The sequence below is a fragment of the Physella acuta genome, unplaced genomic scaffold (genome assembly GCF_028476545.2).
Source record: "Physella acuta isolate Inbredline_101_S28 unplaced genomic scaffold, ASM2847654v3 ptg000201l, whole genome shotgun sequence".
NCBI lineage: Eukaryota > Metazoa > Mollusca > Gastropoda > Physidae > Physella > Physella acuta.
The window spans coordinates 304,153-325,704 of NW_026731720.1; the positions used below are offsets into that span (position 1 = coordinate 304,153).

Here is a 21,552-nt window from a genome sequence, read left to right on the forward strand (position 1 = left end):
GATAACGCGACGTAGAGCCTGGTATTTACGGCCCTTGGCTGCCAGACGACAAAAGATTTATGATAATTTCCCTGTCAAACGAAAATCCTGGAATTTTCCGCCAAAAGCCTTGTCATAAGTCAGAGGACATTTTCTCCACTTATTTCGTACACATTTTTTTTCTTCGCTTATTTTCCACAACTAATTTTATTGACTTTTTAAATGTATACTCTTTTTTTTTAATCGCAGAGGTTAGTTTTAACGGCCAAAATTAAGATATTTCTAAAAGAATTTACATTTTTTCTTTAGATTAAGTGTGTACTTGATGTATAATAAAATCTACGAAATTTAAGTTGTGTCCCTGCTTATACAGCTATAGGTTATCGAACTGTTACATTTTTCTTTAGATTAAGTGTGTACTTGATGTATAATAAAATCTACGAAATTTAAGTTGTGTCCCTGCTTATACAGCTATAGGTTATCGAACTGTTACAAGATAATCAATACGACCCCCACTCCCCGCCCTACTCACCTTCCCAATCACTGACAATTAGAGAACTTTAAATACAAACATTGAAACAAACTTTGGAAACAAGGAACAAAATCCTCACCGGTGCTATCTTCCTCATCCATCAGCGAGTTCCGGCCTTCTCGAATGTTGAAATATGCGTTCATACCAAACCTGTCTGGTGTCTCGCACTAAACTTGTTTAGGATAATACTAATTGCACGTGAACTATCGCATCTCCTGCTATCCCTTTAGACGTGAGCGCACCATGTAGCACCGTAAATTATGCTCGTGTCTAGGGCTTCACCTCGCTTCACAATATGGAGCTGACATTTTGGGTGCCTTCAGCTAAATATTTGCTCATTGTAGATCTTACTCAAAACTTGTGTTCATTTCTTTCTCACAAAACATGTGTGGCTAATTTTTTCCCCAGACACACCCATCTTCTATCCAGAAGTTGAAGTTTAAAATTTTGTAACAAAAAGATTCACGAATTCAAATTTTAAAATCTCACATTTTAAGCTTCCCTGGCCTGAACGACAACGATGCATGATGAACTCATATTTCAAAACCATCTATGCACATTTTAACCCTACCCCCTGTACCCCCTCCTTTGACTAGATCATCTCACCCTGCTACGTGTAATTGGTACAAAATGTGTAACCTTGTGTCTAGATGAGTTGGTTACAAGTGGGTGGGGGGGGGGGCGTTCTTTGCCTTCGAAGGAAAGCTGTTTTGTTTTAGGCTATCCTCATGTCCCCACCTGTTGTGTGGTCATTTGTAATTTAGATGACCCCGTCATTATAGTGGTCATTTGTAACCTAGATGTTCCCACCTGTTTGTGGTCATTTATAATCTAGATGACCCCGTCATTATAGTGGTCATTAGTAACCTAGATGTTCCCACCTGTTTGTGGTCATTTATAATCTAGATGACCCCGTCATTATTGCGGTAATTTGTTATCTAAATTACCCCCTCATTGTTGTGGTCATTAAACAACAGTGGCAGTGTTATCGTGTATAATTTCCCATTGTCTTTTTTAAACTAAGTTGTAGACAAAAATGTTTAGCCTAAAATCTTAGTAGATGACACCCGATGCCTAGTCTTCTGACAAAGTCTGCATTCCTAGACTGAGATAGACACAGACTAAGTTAGACACAGACTGAGTTAGACACAGGCTGAATTAGCCACAGACAGACAGACACAGACTGAGAAAGACACAGACTAAGACATAGACGCTTGAAATACCTGCACATCCATGTGGCCAGCTCTATACATCACACGTTGCCACAGACGCCACCAAAAGCCGCCATGTTGTCCCTTGGTAACTGAAATAAATGGCTGGCCTGGTGTTCGCGACCAACTTTTTTCTTCACGTCTAGATACGGGTGGGGACCACGTGACCTTCAACTGGTGCACGTTTGGTGTGTGCTGTAAACTAAACATGGGGGGGGGGGGGGTGAAACGACATAATGCATTATTATGTATGCCTGGTAAGTACTGGGGGAGGGGAGGCAAGTCGTGGATATAATATGTTTACGTGTCTGGTGCAAGGGGACTTAATGTACTGGTATGTCTAGTACAACAAGGGGACATAATGTACTAAGACGTATATCTGGTACAAGGGGACATAATGTACTAAGACGTATGTCTGGTACTAGGGGACATAATGTACTCAGACGTATGTCTGGTACAAGGGGACATAATGTACCAAGACGTATGTCTGGTACAAGGGGACATAATGTACCAAGACGTATGTCTGGTACAAGGGGACATAATGTACTAAGACGTATGTCTGGTACAAGGGGACATAATGTACTAAGACGTACGTCTAGTACAACAAGGGGACATAATGTACCAAGACGTATGTCTGGTACAAGGGGACATAATGTACCAAGACGTATGTCTGGTACAAGGGGACATAATGTACTAAGACGTATGTCTGGTACAAGGGGACATAATGTACCAAGACGTATGACTGGTACAAGGGGACATAATGTACCAAGACGTATGTCTGGTAATTGCCGGCCCTGCTCACGCGCTGGTGTACTGCATACGACGCGGGGTCGAAATGCTACGTCGCTGCCAGCCAGACTGATGGGCTGTCACTCGGTAACCATAGCAACCCGAGACCCTGTCACACCGTGTCGTCCATCATGCTTATCACCAGTCGTAACTCAGGTCAGGCGTGGCCCCGCCCATCCGAGCTGTCAGTGCTATCCATCAAACACACACACTCACTCGCTCACGCACACACACCAGTGCTCACCATAGCCGTGCTCCCACCGTGCCTTTGTTTAGCCAGCACCCAGCACTAGTCGATAACTTACTCTGGTCATCCGCTCAATAAGCAACCAGCAGCAACCATCCTATGCTGGATACATGCCAACCATCTGTCATCCAGCATACAAGCTATAGTGTACATCAGTCATCCAGCATACGAGCTAAAATGTACATCAGTCATCCAGCATAAAGCAATAATGTACATCAGTCATCCAGCATACAAGCTATAATGTACATCAGTCATCCAGCATAAAGCAATAGTTTACATCAGTCATCCAGCATACAAGCTATAGTTTACATCAGTCATCCAGCATAAAGCAATAGTGTACATCAGTCATCCAGCATATAAGCTATAGTTTACTTCAGTCATCCAGCATACAAGCTATAGTGTACATCAGTCATCCAGCATAAAGCAATAATGTACATCAGTCATCCAGCATACAAGCTATAGTGTACATCAGTCATCCAGCATATAAGCTATAGTTTACTTCAGTCATCCAGCATGCAAGCTATAGTGTACATCAGTCATCCAACATACAAGCTATAGTTTACTTCAGTCATCCAGCATACAAACAATACTTTACATCAGTCATCCAGCATACAAGCAATAATGTACATCAGTCATCCAGCATACAAGCTATAGTGTACATCAGTCATCCAACATACAAGCTATAGTGTACATCAGTCACCCAAAATACAAGCTATAGTTTACTTCAGTCATCCAGCATACAAACAATGCTTTACATCAGTCATCCAGCATACAAGCTATAGTGTACTTCAGTCGTCCAACATACAAGCTATAGTTTACTTCAGTCATCCAGCATACAAGCTATAGTGTACATCAATCATACAGCATACAAGCTATAGTGTACATCAGTCATCCAGCATACAAACAATACTTTACATCAGTCATCCAGCATACAAGCAATAGTGTCATCCATCTAACACCCCAGTTCAATCTTTAAATAAATATATCTTACCTCACCCGTTTAACACATTGACATACCTGATTAAACACACCCGACCCATACAAAGGTAACAACTCTGACCCATAGAATGACAGCCTATCGGACCCGTACAAGGACACTTCCTCTGACCCATACAAAACAACCCATGCGACCCAAACAGAGACGACCTAAACGACCCCAACAAACATTACACTCGATTTAAAAAAAAAATCTTTAGCCCCCTCAAACAAAAACCTACGACTTCCATAGTTATATTTTTTTCTAAACACGTTTCTAATGTACAGCGTCCATTTAAACTTATCCTACCCACTTATCCACTCCACCCCCTCCCTGCTAGTTCTCTGCCAACAAATAAATAATCTTAGTCTGTTAATCCCCCTCCTCCTCGCCCCACCCGCCAGTGATATTATTTTTAGTCCCCGAACGTCAGCGGCCATCCATCAGGTCAACGCCGCTGTGACACCCACCATTGATTATTCCAACTCCTCCCTCCTCCCACCCCTCACTCATATTTTTAGACGTAGCTGTACCAATACACCAACCATCAATCAGGATGGCACATACTATTGTATGCTACCATCTCTGGTCTCAGCTACCATCTCTAGTCCCAGCAAGCATCTCTAGTCCCAGCTACCATCTTTAGTCCCAGCTACCATCTCCCAGCTACCATCTCTGGTCTCAGCTACCATCTCTAGTCCCAGCAAGCATCTCTAGTCCCAGCTACCATCTTTAGTCCCAGCTACCATCTCCCAGCTACCATCTCTAGTCCCAGCTACCATCTCTAGTCCCAGCTACCATCTCTAGTCCCAGCTACCATCTCTAGTCCCAGCTACCATCTCTAGTCCCAGCTACCATCTCTAGTCCCAGCTACCATCTCTAGTCCCAGCTACCATCTCTAGTCCCAGCTACCATCTCTACCATCTCCCAGCTACCATCTCTAGTCCCAGCTACCATCTCTAGCCCCAGCTACCATCTCTAGTCCCAGCTACCATCTCTAGTCCCAGCTACCATCTCTAGTCCCAGCTACCATCTCTAGTCCCAGCTACCATCTCTAGCCCCAGCTACCATCTCTAGTCCCAGCTACCATCTCTAGTCCCAGCTACCATCTCTACCATCTCTAGTCCCAGCTACCATCTTTAGTCCCAGCTACCATCTCTAGTCCCAGCTACCATCTCTAGTCCCAGCTACCATCTCTAGCCCCAGCTACCATCTCTAGTCCCAGCTACCATCTCTAGTCCCAGCTACCATCTCTAGTCACAGCTACAATCTCTAGTCCCAGCTACCATCTCTAGTCCCAGCTACCATCTCTAGTCCCAGCTACCATCTCTAGTCCCAGCTACCATCTCTAGTCCCAGCTACCATCTCTAGTCCCAGCTACCATCTCTAGTCCCAGCTACCATCTCTAGTCCCAGCTACCATCTCTAGTCCCAGCTACCATCTCTAGTCCCAGCTACCATCTCTAGTCACAGCTACCATCTCTAGTCACAGCTACAATCTCTAGTCCCAGCTACCATCTCTAGTCCCAGCTACCATCTCTAGTCCCAGCTACCATCTCTAGTCCCAGCTACCATCTCTAGTCCCAGCTACCATCTCTAGCCCCAGCTACCATCTTTAGTCCCAGCTACCATCTCTAGTCCCAGCTACCATCTCTAGTCCCAGCTACCATCTCTAGTCCCAGCTACCATCTCTCGTCCCAGCTACCATCTCTAGTCCCAGCTACCATCTCTAGTCCCAGCTACCATCTCTAGTCCCAGCTACCATCTCTCGTCCCAGCTACCATCTCTAGTCCCAGCTACCATCTCTAGTCCCAGCTACCATCTCTAGTCCCAGCTACCATCTCTAGTCCCAGCTACCATCTCTAGTCCCAGCTACCATCTCTCGTCCCAGCTACCATCTCTAGTCCCAGCTACCATCTCTCGTCCCAGCTACCATCTCTAGTCCCAGCTACCATCTCTAGTCCCAGCTACCATCTTTAGTCCCAGCTACCATCTCTAGTCCCAGCTACCATCTCTAGTCACAGCTACCATCTCTAGTCCCAGCTACCATCTCTAGTCCCAGCTACCATCTCTAGTCCCAGCTACCATCTCTAGTCCCAGCTACCATCTCTAGTCCCAGCTACCATCTCTAGTCCCAGCTACCATCTCTAGTCACAGCTACCATCTCTAGTCACAGCTACCATCTCTAGTCCCAGCTACCATCTCTAGTCCCAGCTACCATCTCTAGTCCCAGCTACCATCTCTAGTCCCAGCTACCATCTCTAGTCCCAGCTACCATCTCTAGTCCCAGCTACCATCTCTAGTCACAGCTACCATCTCTAGTCACAGCTACAATCTCTAGTCACAGCTACCATCTCTAGTCCCAGCTACCATCTCTAGTCCCAGCTACCGTCTCTAGTCCCAGCTACCATCTCTACCATCTCTAGTCCCAGCTACCATCTCTAGTCCCAGCTACCATCTCTACCATCTCTAGTCCCAGCTACCATCTCTACCATCTCTAGTCCCAGCTACCATCTCTACCATCTCTAGTCCCAGCTACCATCTCTAGTCCCAGCTACCATCTCTAGTCCCAGCTACCATCTCTAGTCCCAGCTACAATCTCTAGTCCCAGCTACCATCTCTAGTCCCAGCTACCATCTCTAGCCTCAGCTACCATCTCTAGCCCCAGCTACCATCTCTACCATCTCTAGTCCCAGCTACCATCTCTAGTCCCAGCTACCATCTCTAGTCCCAGCTACCATCTCTAGTCCCAGCTACCATCTCTAGTCCCAGCTACCATCTCTAGTCCCAGCTACCATCTCTAGTCCCAGCTACCATCTCTAGCCTCAGCTACCATCTCTAGTCCCAGCTACAATCTCTAGTCCCAGCTACCATCTCTAGTCCCAGCTACCATCTCTAGCCCCAGCTACCATCTCTAGTCCCAGCTACCATCTCTAGTCCCAGCTACCATCTCTAGTCCCAGCTACCATCTCTAGTCCCAGCTACCATCTCTAGTCACAGCTACCATCTCTAGTCACAGCTACCATCTCTACCATCTCTAGTCCCAGCTACCATCTCTAGTCCCAGCTACCATCTCTAGTCCCAGCTACCATCTCTAGTCCCAGCTACCATCTCTAGCCCCAGCTACCATCTCTAGACCCAGCTACCATCTCTAGCCCCAGCTACCATCTCTACCATCTCTAGCCCCAGCTACCATCTCTAGACCCAGCTACCATCTCTAGCCCCAGCTACCATCTCTACCATCTCTAGTCCCAGCTACCATCTCTAGTCCCAGCTACCATCTCTAGTCCCAGCTACCATCTCTAGCCCCAGCTACCATCTCTACCATCTCTAGTCCCAGCTACCATCTCTAGTCCCAGCTACCATCTCTAGTCCCAGCTACCATCTCTAGCCCCAGCTACCATCTCTACCATCTCTAGTCCCAGCTACCATCTCTAGTCCCAGCTACCATCTCTAGTCCCAGCTACCATCTCTAGCCCCAGCTACCATCTCTACCATCTCTAGTCCCAGCTACCATCTCTAGTCCCAGCTACCATCTCTAGTCCCAGCTACCATCTCTAGTCCCAGCTACCATCTCTAGCCCCAGCTACCATCTCTAGTCACAGCTACCATCTCTAGTCCCAGCTACCATCTCTACCATCTCTAGTCCCAGCTACCATCTCTAGTCCCAGCTACCATCTCTAGTCCCAGCTACCATCTCTAGTCCTAGCTACCATCTCTAGTCCCAGCTACCATCTCTAGTCCCAGCTACCATCACTAGTCCCAGCTACCATCCCGAGCTAAACACCTCACGTCGTTATCACTAAACAGTCAATCAAATAGACATGCCACCCCCCCCCCCCTTTCTACCCTTACTCCATCATGCCTCACATGTTCATGCCGTTTTTTAATGGCCCGCATACATTAACCCCCACACCACCCCTCACCCCCAGTCCACTCATTACTCCCAGTCCCCCCCCCCCCTCAACCCCCTCCCCCCTCTCTCTCTTTCCCTTCCTCTAGCTGTTCTTGGACCTCCAGTGATCTTCTACAAACATGTTTTTTTAACGTTGATGAATCTGTTGGATCAAAACCAAATTAGAACGAGAGAAAGGCACGTCAGTTATTGTCTGCTGGTCCTCTCGTCTGCTGGTCCTCTCATATAAAGTCCTGTGGGACATAAATTGTCGGCAGTAGTTCCTCCCCTCCCTCCCCCCCTCTCCACCCCACCCCACCCCCTCTCCAATCCACCCCCAGCTCCACCCGACAATATCACCCCATGCTCCTTAATATCTCCCGCGGGGTCAGACCCAGTCTGCTCAAGGCCTTGTCCTGGCCTTTCTTGACCTTACCCTTGACCTTTCTACGTCTAACCGACCGTGTCCTGGTCATTACATATCATTAGAGCGATATTTCTTAAGCTACATGTATTTTTAGACACCCCCTCCCCCTCCCCATTTGAAAACACTGATTTCTGTTTAGACTGTTCGAATCCACGCCTATGTAGAAATTCCGCCTGTATCAAGAACGACTCTGTGGCAACGATGCATTTTCAAACAAACGAAAACAATGACCCTCCACCATTGTGGGTGAGCTCACATTATCCACCAGTCAGATCGGCTCTTGACATATGACCGTTAGTCACGTGGTCTAGCAGATCTTCTGTCTCACGTGGGCCCACAAATCATAGGATCCCGCCCCCGGCTTGTCAACATCCGGGTACTGGATCCCTCCATCCCAGGGTCCCTCTACCCTCCCCCACCCCTGTTGGTGGGTATTAATCCCACCAGTCTGAAAAAGCAGTGGGTCGTGTAGACATGGTTATCTACTCCTGGTGTGCTGTCTGTCACGGTACGCTAGTTGGCTGAGTCCATAAGTGAGCGATGCTTGGGGTCGGAGGTCACATGCATGTAATCTATTTCATTACTGAGAATGGAGATTTGATGGCGTACCCTATAGAACTATTTGGACCTATGATGTAGTGTACTAAACCCTGAGTAATATATGTGAGTGGTGTTGATCTCTGTATGTTGTTGTATGGATGTAGTGTACCAAACCCTGAGTAAAATATGTGAGTGATCTCTGTATATTGTTGTATATGACAAGATAACACGTCCCAGCTTGCTAGAATGGATTGTCCATCAATCTGGCCTTCACCTTCACGCTAACTACACCCCCACCCCTCCACCAGCCTATGGTCTGGAGCGGCGCAGACGCTGGCTCCAGTAATGATAATTAATGTCCTGTGATTAATTTTAATTAGCAGCTGAAGTATTGGAAGCGGCAAACTTTTCTGTACTGGATCAAGCAAAATTACAAGGGTTGTAATCTGTAGGAAGTTTGTGTTTTCTTTCAGCGGTTGTTTCCCTTCTTTTTGTGACGTGGGCCTACGTCTCAACGATCTTTACTTATCAGAGAGAGAGGAAACAGAGGGATAAGTGAGAGAGGGAGAGACTATGCTTAAGACCCAACTATAGATGATGACTACTGCCCTGCACCTACCCACAGACCACGACCCCCGACCCACCACCTGGACGGGAGAACTAGTCTGATAGCCACAGACTACGGCCCTGGACAAACCCTTAGACCTGACCCTCGACCCACCCACAGACCACGACCCACCCACAGACCACGACCCACCCACAGACCTGACCCTCGACCCACCCACAGACCACGACCCACCCACAGACCACGACCCACCCACAGACCTGACCCTCGACCCACCCACAGACCACGACCCACCCACAGACCACGACCCACCCACAGACCACGACCCACCCTTAGATCTGACCCTCGACCCACCCACAGACCACGACCCACCCACAGACCACGACCCACCCACAGACCACGACCCACCCACAGACCTGACCCTCGTCCCACCCACAGACCACGACCCACCCACAGACCACGACCCACCCACAGACCACGACCCACCCACAGACCACGACCCACCCACAGACCACGACCCACCCACAGACCACGACCCACCCACACACCACGACCCACCCACAGACCACGACCCACCCACAGACCACGACCCACCCACAGACCACGACCCACCCACAGACCACGACCCACCCACAGACCACGACCCACCCACAGACCACGACCCACCCACAGACCCACCCACAGACCACGACCCACAGACCACGACCCACAGACCACGCCCCACCCACAGACCACGACCCCCGACCCACCACCTGTACAGGAGAGCTAAGCCTGATGACCAGAGACCGCTGTCGTACACCTGAAGACCTCGTTTGCTGCTGTCACCAAGCCCGTCGCCCGGTGTCATGTCGTTGTCGTCTGATGTCACGTGCTTGTCGTATTTACGTCCAGCTCATCAGCAGACGTGGAGCGGGAATGTTGGTGGTGATCAGCAGACGTGGAAGGTTTTAACTGGCTGGTCGACGGTAGACGGCCGTCTGACACGGTTGACGTCAGGTTCAGCGGACAATCACGGGGGTGGTGGCTCAGTCAGGGGTGGGGGCTCAGTCATTGGTAGAGGTGGAGGGCACAGTCTGGTGGGGGTCGGGGCTCGGTCGGAGGTGGGGGCCCAAAGCTAGGGGTGGGGACTCAGTCAGGGGTTGTTTTTAGAAAACTTTCAGCTTAAACTTAATGAAAACGTGGAAAATACCATAGATTTGTTAAACTACGCTATACATCTTTTCAAATGAGCAATGGGACTGAGTAAATGTGATTACAAAATCCATACTTTGGTGTCTGTGTTGTGGTTTTAAGTTGGAGTGAGATAAGTTCTCACATTTTTTACACGTTGTTCAGTTGTTTAAATCGTTGTTGTAGTGTTATACACACATAACGTTGACAGCAGAGTGTAAGACACATACACTGACATGTCAGACAGCTAAGTAGAGAAGCCAAGGTGTTTGGGTGAGGAGAGGGGGGATTTTTGCACGAGATTATTATTGCCGTCAAGATTAATGGGAAATCATGGGAGATAATCATAGATATTTTATTTTTGTTTCACCAAAGATAAATCTGGATTTTAGAAGGTTTTCAAAAGATGAAATATGATGGATGATTTCATTTAACTAAATCTGACAGAATAAATTAAATCTGAGGTAAGACGAACACGTGGTATTTAATACGTGCAGGCGTACGGAAAAGGGGCGGGGAAGGCGGGACTTAAACCCCTGCCAGGGGACATAACAATGAAAAAATTGTGTCAAAGATTGGACGTGTTAGCTCCGTCAGTAAATAAAACTATCGAGCCTGGGTGACACATGTCGGATTACTTGTGACAGAACAAAACGCTATAAGTCATCCCGACACCCACCCCCTGCTCCCACCCACGGCTAACTGTGGGGGGGGGGGGGAGTTGGTGAGTCATACTTGACATCAGTAACACCCAGATACATCAGAAATGTTGAAACAGCTCAAAGCTTTTGAAAAAATTAAACTAGATGTTGGAAAACAATTACTTTTTCTGTATGTAGGTATTATGTGTGTGTGTTTATACATATGTGTGTTTGTACATACTACACATACATATATATATATATATATATATATATATATATATATATATATATATATATATATATATATATATATATATATATATATATATATATATATATATATATATATATATATATATATATATATTCAATATTTTGCCCCACATTTTATCAGAATCGGATAAATTTAAATAAGGATTTCATTGTGTTCCTAAAGTTTCGTTAGTACCAATTGTATAGGATTTCATGCCTTTAATTAGTTCGTGCCCTCCACCCATACCCCGTCCCCCCCAATGCCAATGCTATATACTTTAACCCTAACCAAATAAAACTACTTGAAATCTTCCGCTTATAAATTCGACCTGCACTGAGTAATTGGAGTTTATCCCAAGCGGATTTGAACCCGCGTCTTGTTCTGTCCACTTGTTAAGATGATCCCATCTCTCAGCAAGTTATCAATGGGGTTTAGCGGGGTAAAAAAAAAACACGCCGACAGCGGCCAGCTATAGAGACGATCTGATTGGAAGCGATCATCAATTTGTGTGTTCAAACCATTGATTTCCTTGACCCTCCACCCCGCCCGGGCAGGGGTTAGCCAGGACGTGATGGGGAGACAACCCACTTCCGCTTGCCGGCCTCTGCCGTGATAACAGAAGTGTGTGTGTGTGTTTGTGTGTGAGTTCTGGGAAACGATGAATATTTAAGCCGGTTCACGTTTGTTTCGTGTGTTCGGTAAAGATCTGGTTACTGTTTTTAAATCGGCGTGAGCACTGGGTGAGTACTAGGCGCGTTCGACTGTCTATGGGTGGGCTCAACTTATAAATAGCACATTGTCGAGGTCACGTGACTGGTGACTGGTCACCATTCATTGTAGCTGGTGACTTGTCATTCCTCATGGTATTTGTACACATTACAGTACTAGAATTGATCAGTGAAGTTTTAAAATTATGTTTGTAGTATAAATCTATTTATTAATATGTGTTTAATCGACCCTTATTTACACGTGTGTTTAGTTGTGTTTATGTGTCTAAAATAATGTGTATTCCAGAGTTTAATGCGGTAGTGTTTACATTGTTCATGTGACGAACATCTTGTCACCAAAACAGCTGATGTCATGTCACCAAAACAGCTGATGTCATGTCACCAAATCAGCTGATGTCATGTCACCAAATCAGCTGATACCATGTCATTAAACCAGCGGATGTCACCACCAAATTTGACAATCAGCTGATGTCACGATGCTCGTTGGATGCGCTATCACTAGGCCAGTCACATTGTCCGTGCCATCCTCCCCTGCCCCCACCCCACCTGCCCCACCCCCACCAGGCCACTGCAGTTCGTGTGTCTACGTACCCCGTCTGATGATGATATATCGTCTGCTACGGGTGGAATAGATTTGCTCTAGCCACCTATCTGGACACATCTCATGATTCATTCCGTGCCTTTGTTGGTTGGTTCTGTAGGTGTTTAGGTTTTTAAAAAATTCACCAACACTATATGTGACTATATGTTTGATGTCACGCCCACCCCAACATGGAGTCTCTGAATGTCTCGTCTCGTCTCATGCTGACAACCACAGATCTCAACAGGGTTGTTATGTCATCCATTTTTTTGTTGGACAGCGTATAACAGTTTAAAAACATAGGACCACAACGTCACGTTGCCTGTGGGGAGGGGGGTGGGGGTAACTTCGCCTCCTAATTGGATCTGAACTTTAAAATGTTTTGAACCCCAGCAGGATCGTCGGAAAAACGGTCAAAAACTCGTCAACTCATTATTCTGCAGCATTGAAACACCGCCCACATATCCAATCACAAATGTTTTGGGGTCCAGTCATCCCCGTGTAAGAATCCCTATAGTGGGGTCCTGTCTTCCCCGTGTAAGAATCCTATAGTGGGGTCCTGTCATCCCCGTGTAAGAATCGCTTTGTGGGCCTATGGTGGGCTGGTTATGACGAGGTGGTGGGCTGGTTATGACGAGGTGGTGGGCTGGTTATGACGAGGTGTGGGCCTTTCGTGGTCGGGTTATGACGAGGTGGGGGACGACGATTAGAGTGACGCAGACCCGAAGAGAGTGAAAGGCAAACAAGGGGAGAAAACCGGATGTGGAAATGGAAAGAAAAAGCCGAGAATGAATGATTTTTGTGGAGAGCCTGTCAGTTGCCGAGCCATCAATCAAGGGGGCGCTGTCAGCAAGTCTGTCTCCCCATAATCCCCTCGCCCACAGCAGACGTCGGGGTGGGGGACGGCCGATACCTGAGAGTACATTTATTGATTTCGATACTAATATCGTCTGTTCCATCTTGTTCTTTTCCTTCGCTGTTCAAGATATTTGAAACTCACGTTTGAAAAAGTTTTGAATTAAATAGTTCCAGGTAAATGGTTAAAGATTTTTTTCTATAAAATAATTACTAGGGTTTATTTCATACATTAAACACTCACGTGTATTAAAATAACTATCCTTGTTTATAATTTAATTAAAATCCGTCAGTTGTTCTGATTTTGAAATAGCGCCGTATTGAATGCTTTGTAAAAACAACAAAATATACTTTTACTTAAGTTGTCTGTGAAATAATTAGTTAATCTGCTCGAGTATTTGACCTTAAAATTGGTCGTCAGCAATTAGTGGCATATTCGAATACTGTTGTAATCGTTCGTAGACCAGCACACACAAGGGGAGGTTATAAAATCAATAAGCGCGCCATCAGTTCTTCTCCCCCTCCAGCCGCTAATCATTTGTCACAAAATTGGTGGGCAAACACGGACAATAAAAATAAAATACGGTCGGGAGAGAAATGGGTGAAGCCCTTGGGGAAATGGCAGAAAAAAATGGGGGACAGCAGGAAGGGTTGGGCCAGAAGAGAAATACATCTATGTCATTTTCTCAACAAATCGCACTCGACAACTCCAAGTCGAACTTCTCGACACAAGGCGGACTCAGGCGGCGCGTGGCTTCTGCTAGTCGTCTGATCGCTAGGTCTCACGTCTGCTATTCTCGATGATTCTGTTTTTACGTCGTCGATTTTATACAATTTATGTTTTGGGCATTTGAGTGTGATATTGTTTTAAATCAGTTGAAAAGTGAATTTGTTTTCTAATTTATTTTTAATTTTCAGTCGTTTATATTATTTTTGAAAATATTTCTTTCTTTTGAGTATAAATGTTGTTTTTTTTTTACATTTTAATTTAGATAATCTTTTGTTTTGCAATCTATTTTAAACGTTACTTTACTATATTTTTTCTTCAGGTACTGCCAAAGCAGGAGGTGACGTGACCAATGAGACGTTGGCAGACACAAGTCATGTGACCTCGGACAGCGGGGCTGACGAGGGTGAAGAGGATGGAGAGACAACTTCCGATGAAGAAAACACAGAAGACAAGGCCGGTAATTCTGATAGGGCCAGTAGCAGAACGCCAGACTCTATCGTGAACTCTGACCTCCCTAGAGAGGCAGCAGAGACTGCAGACAAGAAAAACGATGAGCCTCAAGGGGAAGTAAGCACAGGCAAGAAGCGCGAGAAACAAGGGAGAGGACGCTCTCAACTGGAAGAAAGAGTTCCTTGGACACCCCACCTCCCCATGTCCACGCCGAGTGCAGGCAGCAATGCGAACAAGTTCAAATACTCTTCCAAAATCTCAACCCCACTTCTCTCCCCTTCTCAAAGGCTGAGTCTGCCAATTCTGGATCAACAAATGGCACTTGTGATGTCCACCATGCCCCTGGCACTCTTGTCCAGGGGCAAGAACTCTTCCAGCCCTCTCGACTCCAGCTTGAGTTACTTCCCCGTGGCTAGCTCTCACCACACAGAGGAGCAGCCGCTGGATTTGTCCACCAAAACTGAGAAGAGCTCTCCACCTTTGGATAAACCACACCTCCATGATCCACCAAAACTCCACGATCCACCGAGATCCAATTCTTCAAATACCTCAAATGGAATTTCTAGTCTCCAGAGCCTGCAGCAAAGATTTGGCGGAGACTTTCCGCTCGAGCTGTCGCAAAAACCCGGCCCTGCGGTCATACCCCTGCAGTCCAGCCTGTCACACAAAGCAAACACCACACCGCATACCTCAACCTCCATCAGTGACTCTTTGCTGCGGGCATCTGCTGCTAAATCTAAAAATAACTGCAGGTCTGATTGGCTAGAGCGACAGGAACTCCTGTGTTCTCGACTCGCCGCTTCACCGCCCTCATCCAAGGGGGACAACTCCAGACAGTCTTCTCCTTCACTGGTGGACGAGCCAGGCTCTGATGCCAAGCACACAATCCATCGCTGCTCCTGTCAGAAAACTTTCAACACGCTCTACGCCCTCAGTCTGCATCTGCAGGAGACAGGCCACGCCCCGGGGTCAAGTAAAGCTGCATCCCTAATGGACTACCCCAAGCTGGTGCGGGGTCAGGACATGTGGTTGAACCAGGAGTCAGAACAAACCCGCCGGATACTGCGGTGCATGCAGTGTGGGGAGTCCTTCAAGTCCCTGCCCCTGCTCACCGTCCACATGATGCAGACCCAGCATTACACAAAGATCGTCAGCTCGGACCACGGTCGACGGTCGCACAAATGTTCGACCTACTGCGACAGGGAGCTGGACAAGGAGTGTATTTTTAAGTGCAAGGTGTGTCACGAGGCTTTCCCGGACATGGAGGGGCTGGCCAATCACATGATCATCTCCGGCCACCACAAGAAACAATCCTCCCGTCAAAACCAGCTGACCAGCGCCTCAATGTTTGCTGAGGTAGCCGGCGGCCTGGCGTCTATAGCCAGACAAGGCAGGAGGAAGAGATACCTGCCCGACGATGCCGCTCTACTCAGTAGCGCCAGCTCGTCCACAGTGGCCTCCCTGCTGGAGTACAGGCGCAAGCAGGCCTGCGCTAACGGAGACCTGAACGGATTTCATCCTGACCAAAAGGGTAGCCCTCAGGCCAGGTCCCCGGACGCCCGGCCAGCCAAGTTAGTTCTTTGTGATAGCTGCGGCAAGAGAGTGGACATTCAGGACTTTGACAGCCATGTCCGAGCGTGTCTCAAACAAAGGGCTGAGGTTATCGACGCCCTCAAGCTAAAGCTAGCAGCCGAGGAAGCCATCTTGTCTAGATCTGAGAGCAAACTTCTACGGTCTGGCTTTAGCCTGTCCTCGGTGCCACGCTTGCATGAAGACCTTTACCCAGTGCCCAGCTCTAGCAGTAAAGAAACCTTGCCTACACCCAGTGAGACGAAATTCTCCGAGGAAAGAGCCCCGAGTGATGAGATTCACCCAGCAGTCAAAAGTGAGCTGCCGTCTCCGGACAGGAACGTACAACCCAGCCCAGTAGCTCAGCTTTCAGACAACAGCCCACAAACTGCCAAAATATGTGATCTGGTGGAAGTGCCATTAAAGAAGTGGTATTGTTCGAGTGAGCCCACGAGCCAGCAAGAGCCCACAGAAGAGGAGCCAGACAGCAACAAGCACCAACAGAAACCTCAGCCTGTGGACAGCAGCAAACACCAGGAGAAGCCCCAGCCTGTGGTAAAGAAGGAAGAGCCACCAGCAGAAGACAGGAGAACTCCCAGCCCACTGTGTCCGAGGAAAAGAAAACTCTCCAGCTCTAACCAAGAGAAAACACCCGCAGATTCCCATCAGAGGTGTGACACCAACCTGGTCACAGACACGTTTGACGAGTCCCTGGACTTCCAGTCCTCGGCTCTACACAAGCTGGACATGTTCTCGCGAGGGCTCAGGTTCTCCCCGCCCAGACGGAACCTCTCGCCCGAGCCCAAGCTACCCACACACACAGCCCAGCGGGCCAGCAGAAAGAAAGAGTCCAGCACATCTGGGAACAGAAAAGAATTCTCCAAATCCCCAGCGCCCATTTCACCAGCATCCTCACATTTAAAAACAGACTCGCCGGAAACCCCCAAGAAAGAAGTGACGTTCGACATCATTGACCCGAACGCTGTTGCCGATCACAGTGAGACGAAGTCTTCAGCTCTTGAAGCGATGGAGTCTTTTATCCAGAAGAGTTTCAGTGCCAAATCTGACCTGCGCACTTCCAACCTGGCTTCGATGTTCAGCCCGTTCAGGAATTGCTTCCCTCTCCCAGGGACTTTACCAGGGCAGGGTGGGGTCCTACCTGATGTCACCGACCCAGCCATGTCCCACTTTGCCAAATTTTCAAAGTTTTTTCGAATGGTTCCAGGTGTGTCATCGTTTCCAGACGTCAGCCCACCTGTCCTGCACGAAGGACTTTTATCTACCTCAGCGCCCGTCGACCAAAAAAAGTCTGCCGCTCTAGATAAGGCAGCTTTTTACGCCAAAAAAATGCCAAACAAATCCTGCAGTACTTCCTCTATGCCATCTGCCATCAAAGTTCCAGTGGTCAAGCTCCCCCAGGACTCCCCGCTTCACAGCCCCCACGATATCTCAGCGGTCAAGAGGTTATCGGAAAATGTCAGTGCTAAAAAATACAAATACAGCACAATGATTTGCAATGATGTCTCCAATGTGTCTGCTAAGCAAAAATCTGGCAAATTGACTGGCACAGGAAGTGCTTACAAAAACATGTCAGATTTTTCTAAAGAAGAATTGAGATTGCCGTCATCTTCTGAGTGGGAAAGATTAAGGGAAGAGATGCTGAAAAAAAGGAAAACTAATTCAGAGGAAGAAGACTCCTCAAGCGATCCCAAAAAAGTTAACATAAAAGAAGAAAAAGTTGATGCAATCAGCAATGTGAAGGTCAAAGTTGAGCAGTGTTCAGATGATGAAATTGATGATGGTAATGACGACAGGTCTGATCCTGATGGGAAAAAATTATCAGCTGTTCAAACTGGAAAAACTTTTATTGACAATTTTCTTTTCACGCCAGGGCAACGTGGGGATGATGTCCCCTCCCCGGGACATGTGCCTAAGAATGCTGATCCAAAAACCTCGTCTGGTCTTCCTCAGTCAAAAGATGACAGACCAACACTAGATGAGGGGTCCGACAGTAGGCAAACCACGGCCCAACCAGGTCACCGGATTAAGGACGGTGACCGTCTAACCCCTAGGCTAATGAATGAACACACCGATAGAATATCCCCACAGTTTCTCGAAACTAAAGACCAATCTGGCAACCTTGACCAGGAAAATTTTGGCTCAAAACGTGCCAGTAGTTCCAGCAAATCTCAGATGAAATCGTGTAACTCTTCTATAGAGGAGGGCAGTATCGCTGGTGGGGAGAACCTAAACAATAGTAGCCCCAGCTTCAGCAAAGAAAGTGAGAGGTCAGAGGAAGTTTTAAACACCAAAGTTAAAATCAAGTGTGAAGTGGAAAATGACGAAGTGGAGTTCGATAAAAAATGTTTAAAAAGTCCAGGACAATCTAAAAACGAGGCAGAAGCTGCCAGTGTGCAGGAGAATGATGTCAAGCCAGTGCTGACGGCTGTCAATCATGAGGACTCGTGTGGGGGAGAGGAGGAGGAAATGGAGATGGGTGAGATCACCAAAAAACACAGCCATTCGTTTGGTGCCAGTTTCAATGGCCGGGCTGCTGATGGGAGGAAGAGTGGACGGTTAAAATCTGGGTCACCGGCTGGTGGTGGTGGTGATAGGAGGAGGTCAAGGTCACCTCTGCTTGGTGGTCACAAGAGAAGATCAAGGACGCCCGATGGCGGTGCCAAGCGGTCAAGGTCTCCCGCAGGTGGTCGTGACAAGAGATCACCAGCCCCCTCCCCTGCCAGGTCGGCTTCAGAAAGAAACGGTCATTCAGAGAGTCCGTCTGAACAAAAGCAGAAGAGGTCAGCTCTAGATTCACTGAGCTCTTTTGTTTACAGCCAGCCACTGACCAGTGAGCATCCCCTGGACAGTCTCCAGAGGCTCTTGTCCACCAATGACCTGACCCACCTCCAGCACGACCCCCACAAACACCTGGCCTCAGCCTCTTACAAATGCCTGACCCCTGACCTCTCCACCCCCTTGAACCTGACAATGAAAGGGTCTGGTGTGGCCAGTGGGGGGTGCAGCAGTGATGACAATGATGAGGGTGATTCCAATCTGGCAGAAGGTGGGGCCAGTGAAGGGGAGGTCAGCGAGTACAAATGTGCAGCCTGCAACAGAAGGTTCGCCTCCAAGGGATCCTACCGCTACCACCTTAGTCGCTGCCATCTGTCTAGTGTCAAAAAATTTGGCATCAAAGAGGCTTTTAACATGAGCCCTTACGTCTACTTGCCACTGGACCACACCGCCAAATTCTCTAAATATTACCAAATGGCACATGAACTTGCCAATAAAGGAAAGTGAAACAATATTTTGTGAAATCTTTAACCAAGCAAATAGCACTGCCAAATCATTACTCTATGATGTACTCATAGAATATTTCCATCACTAGATGCATGTACAGTACTGTTGTGAAAGTTTTATTTTGTGTGGACTGTTCTGGTCTTACATAGCCTATCCAATTGTCCATAATAAGCTGACCAGTCTTGTTGATTTATAAATGGATGATCTGCTGGGTGGATTATAAATGGATGATCAGCTAAATGGATATTCAATGGATGACCAGCTAAATGGATTATCAGTTGATGGCTAGCTAAATGGATTTTCCTGAGATGATCACCTGACTAATTAATTATCTGGTAAATGTGTTCCATGTTGAGTTTTGTCCTTGTGTTGCACATGATGTTTGGAATTTGTGTTTCCTTAATGCTAGCAGCTGGTCAAAATTCCTAAATTCTAATAATAGCATTGGTCATTGTAGAAAGGCCATACTGCTTTTTTTCTTAAATCAAAATTTTCAAATCTTAATTTGTCTAAATACTCTTAATCACACATTATACAACTGACTAAAATCTAATAGGTTTTTAGGGCTCTGTTAGAAGTTTGTACAGGATGAGGTCTGTAGGCTACTTGATGACCTCACTTAATTAGACCACAGAGGTTTAAGTTAATCTTGAAGTCCTAGAACAAATGTATGATGATTGAAGTTTTTTTTTTCTTTCAAAGATTGTAATTGTGTAAACCACCCAACATATTTTTTATGTTATGAGCATGTACATTCTTGCATTTAATGTGCTACATTATCAAACTGCCTTATTATATATTCTATTTTTCATGCCAAACTGTTGGCTTTGTAATTGTTTGTTTTTTAGTTCTAAAGTGTTACCTATGGTAGGTACAGTCATAAGCAAAGTGGGGTCAGGATTTAAAATTTTAAATAAAGAAATTAAGAGGGTATTGAAAAGAAAATGGTCTCTTTCCCTTCTACTTAGACTAGAGCATCTGATTTGAAATCTTTTACTCAGCTTGTCTAGAGGTTGACAGCAGCCTTGGGTGATGTCTAGCCAATGCTTATTGTCAAGGAATGTTTGTTGAAATATTTTAACTGTGATTTTCTTTTTACAAGTGTTTAATTGCTATTGGTTGAAAAAATGTAAATATTGAATGTCACTGTGACATTATCCTTCTGTAGTAAAATAATACTGAGTACCAATTTTTTTTTACTAGTTTACTAGTAAAGATGAGTATATGACTTTGTTACCCTAACAATTTTTAAAAGGTTGTTATTAGGGGGGGGAGGGAAGATTAATATTGAACAAATGTTAGTTATCTTGCAAACAATGTTTATGATTAGAATTAGGTCCCACAATACTACACATTCCAACTCTAGTCAAATACTTTTGTAGACTCTAGCAAGGTGGGTTTTATTATAGCTGCTTCACATTTCTTTCAGATTTTTACTCAAAAATTTCTTCCTATGCCTGCTTCTCTATGAAATATAAACTATTCACAAAGTTTGACATTTTGTATTATGTGCAGCACGTAGGTTTTTTTTATATTTTATCTAGAAAAAAAACACTTTAAAATGCTCAGTAAATTACAAGAAACTTTCCATGCATATGTTGTGTACCCATGCTACCAGTTTTCTAGCTATGTTTCAGCCAATTTGAAATCCTCAACTTACTTTGATGAGAGCAGCTTGATACCCACTTGACTCCAGTCACTTCCTCTACATCACTTGCATGGTCCCAGTTTATATCAAATATTTTCTAGTATTTTTTAAGCTTATCCAAAATGCTTTTGTACTTTTCATGTAGCTTTATTTTGGACGGTTAATGTTGTAGACTTACAATCTTGTGTATATTTTCAAATTTTTTAATCACTGCAATCATGTTATTGTAATCTAAATCAAGACAAACTGTTTCTAGACAACACTTCAGCTAGACTGACAACACCAGAGGTGATCCTCTCAATCCTCAGAACATGACGCATCACCAGGATTTTCGCCACTTTTGTGATAATGGTCCCAATGACTACACGTTATGTCACTCTTCTACAATTTTTAAAGTCCCAGTTTATTTTTTTTATTCAAAGTGTTTTTATTTTTTACCCACAAACCAAGATGATTGTTGTG

General features: G+C 46.1%; 1 protein-coding gene across 1 annotated transcript in view; it reads left to right on the forward strand.

Moving 5' to 3' along the window:
* Nucleotides 1-19,602, forward strand: part of LOC131937175 (uncharacterized) — a 90,968-nt gene extending 71,366 nt beyond the window's left edge. The window contains exon 3 of the mRNA XM_059294388.1: nt 14,440-19,602. Within this exon, the coding sequence (XP_059150371.1) occupies nt 14,440-19,442 (5,003 nt within the window). The 3' untranslated portion in view covers nt 19,443-19,602. The remainder of the gene's footprint in view (nt 1-14,439) is intronic.
* The last annotated feature ends 1,950 nt before the right edge of the window (nt 19,603-21,552 follow it).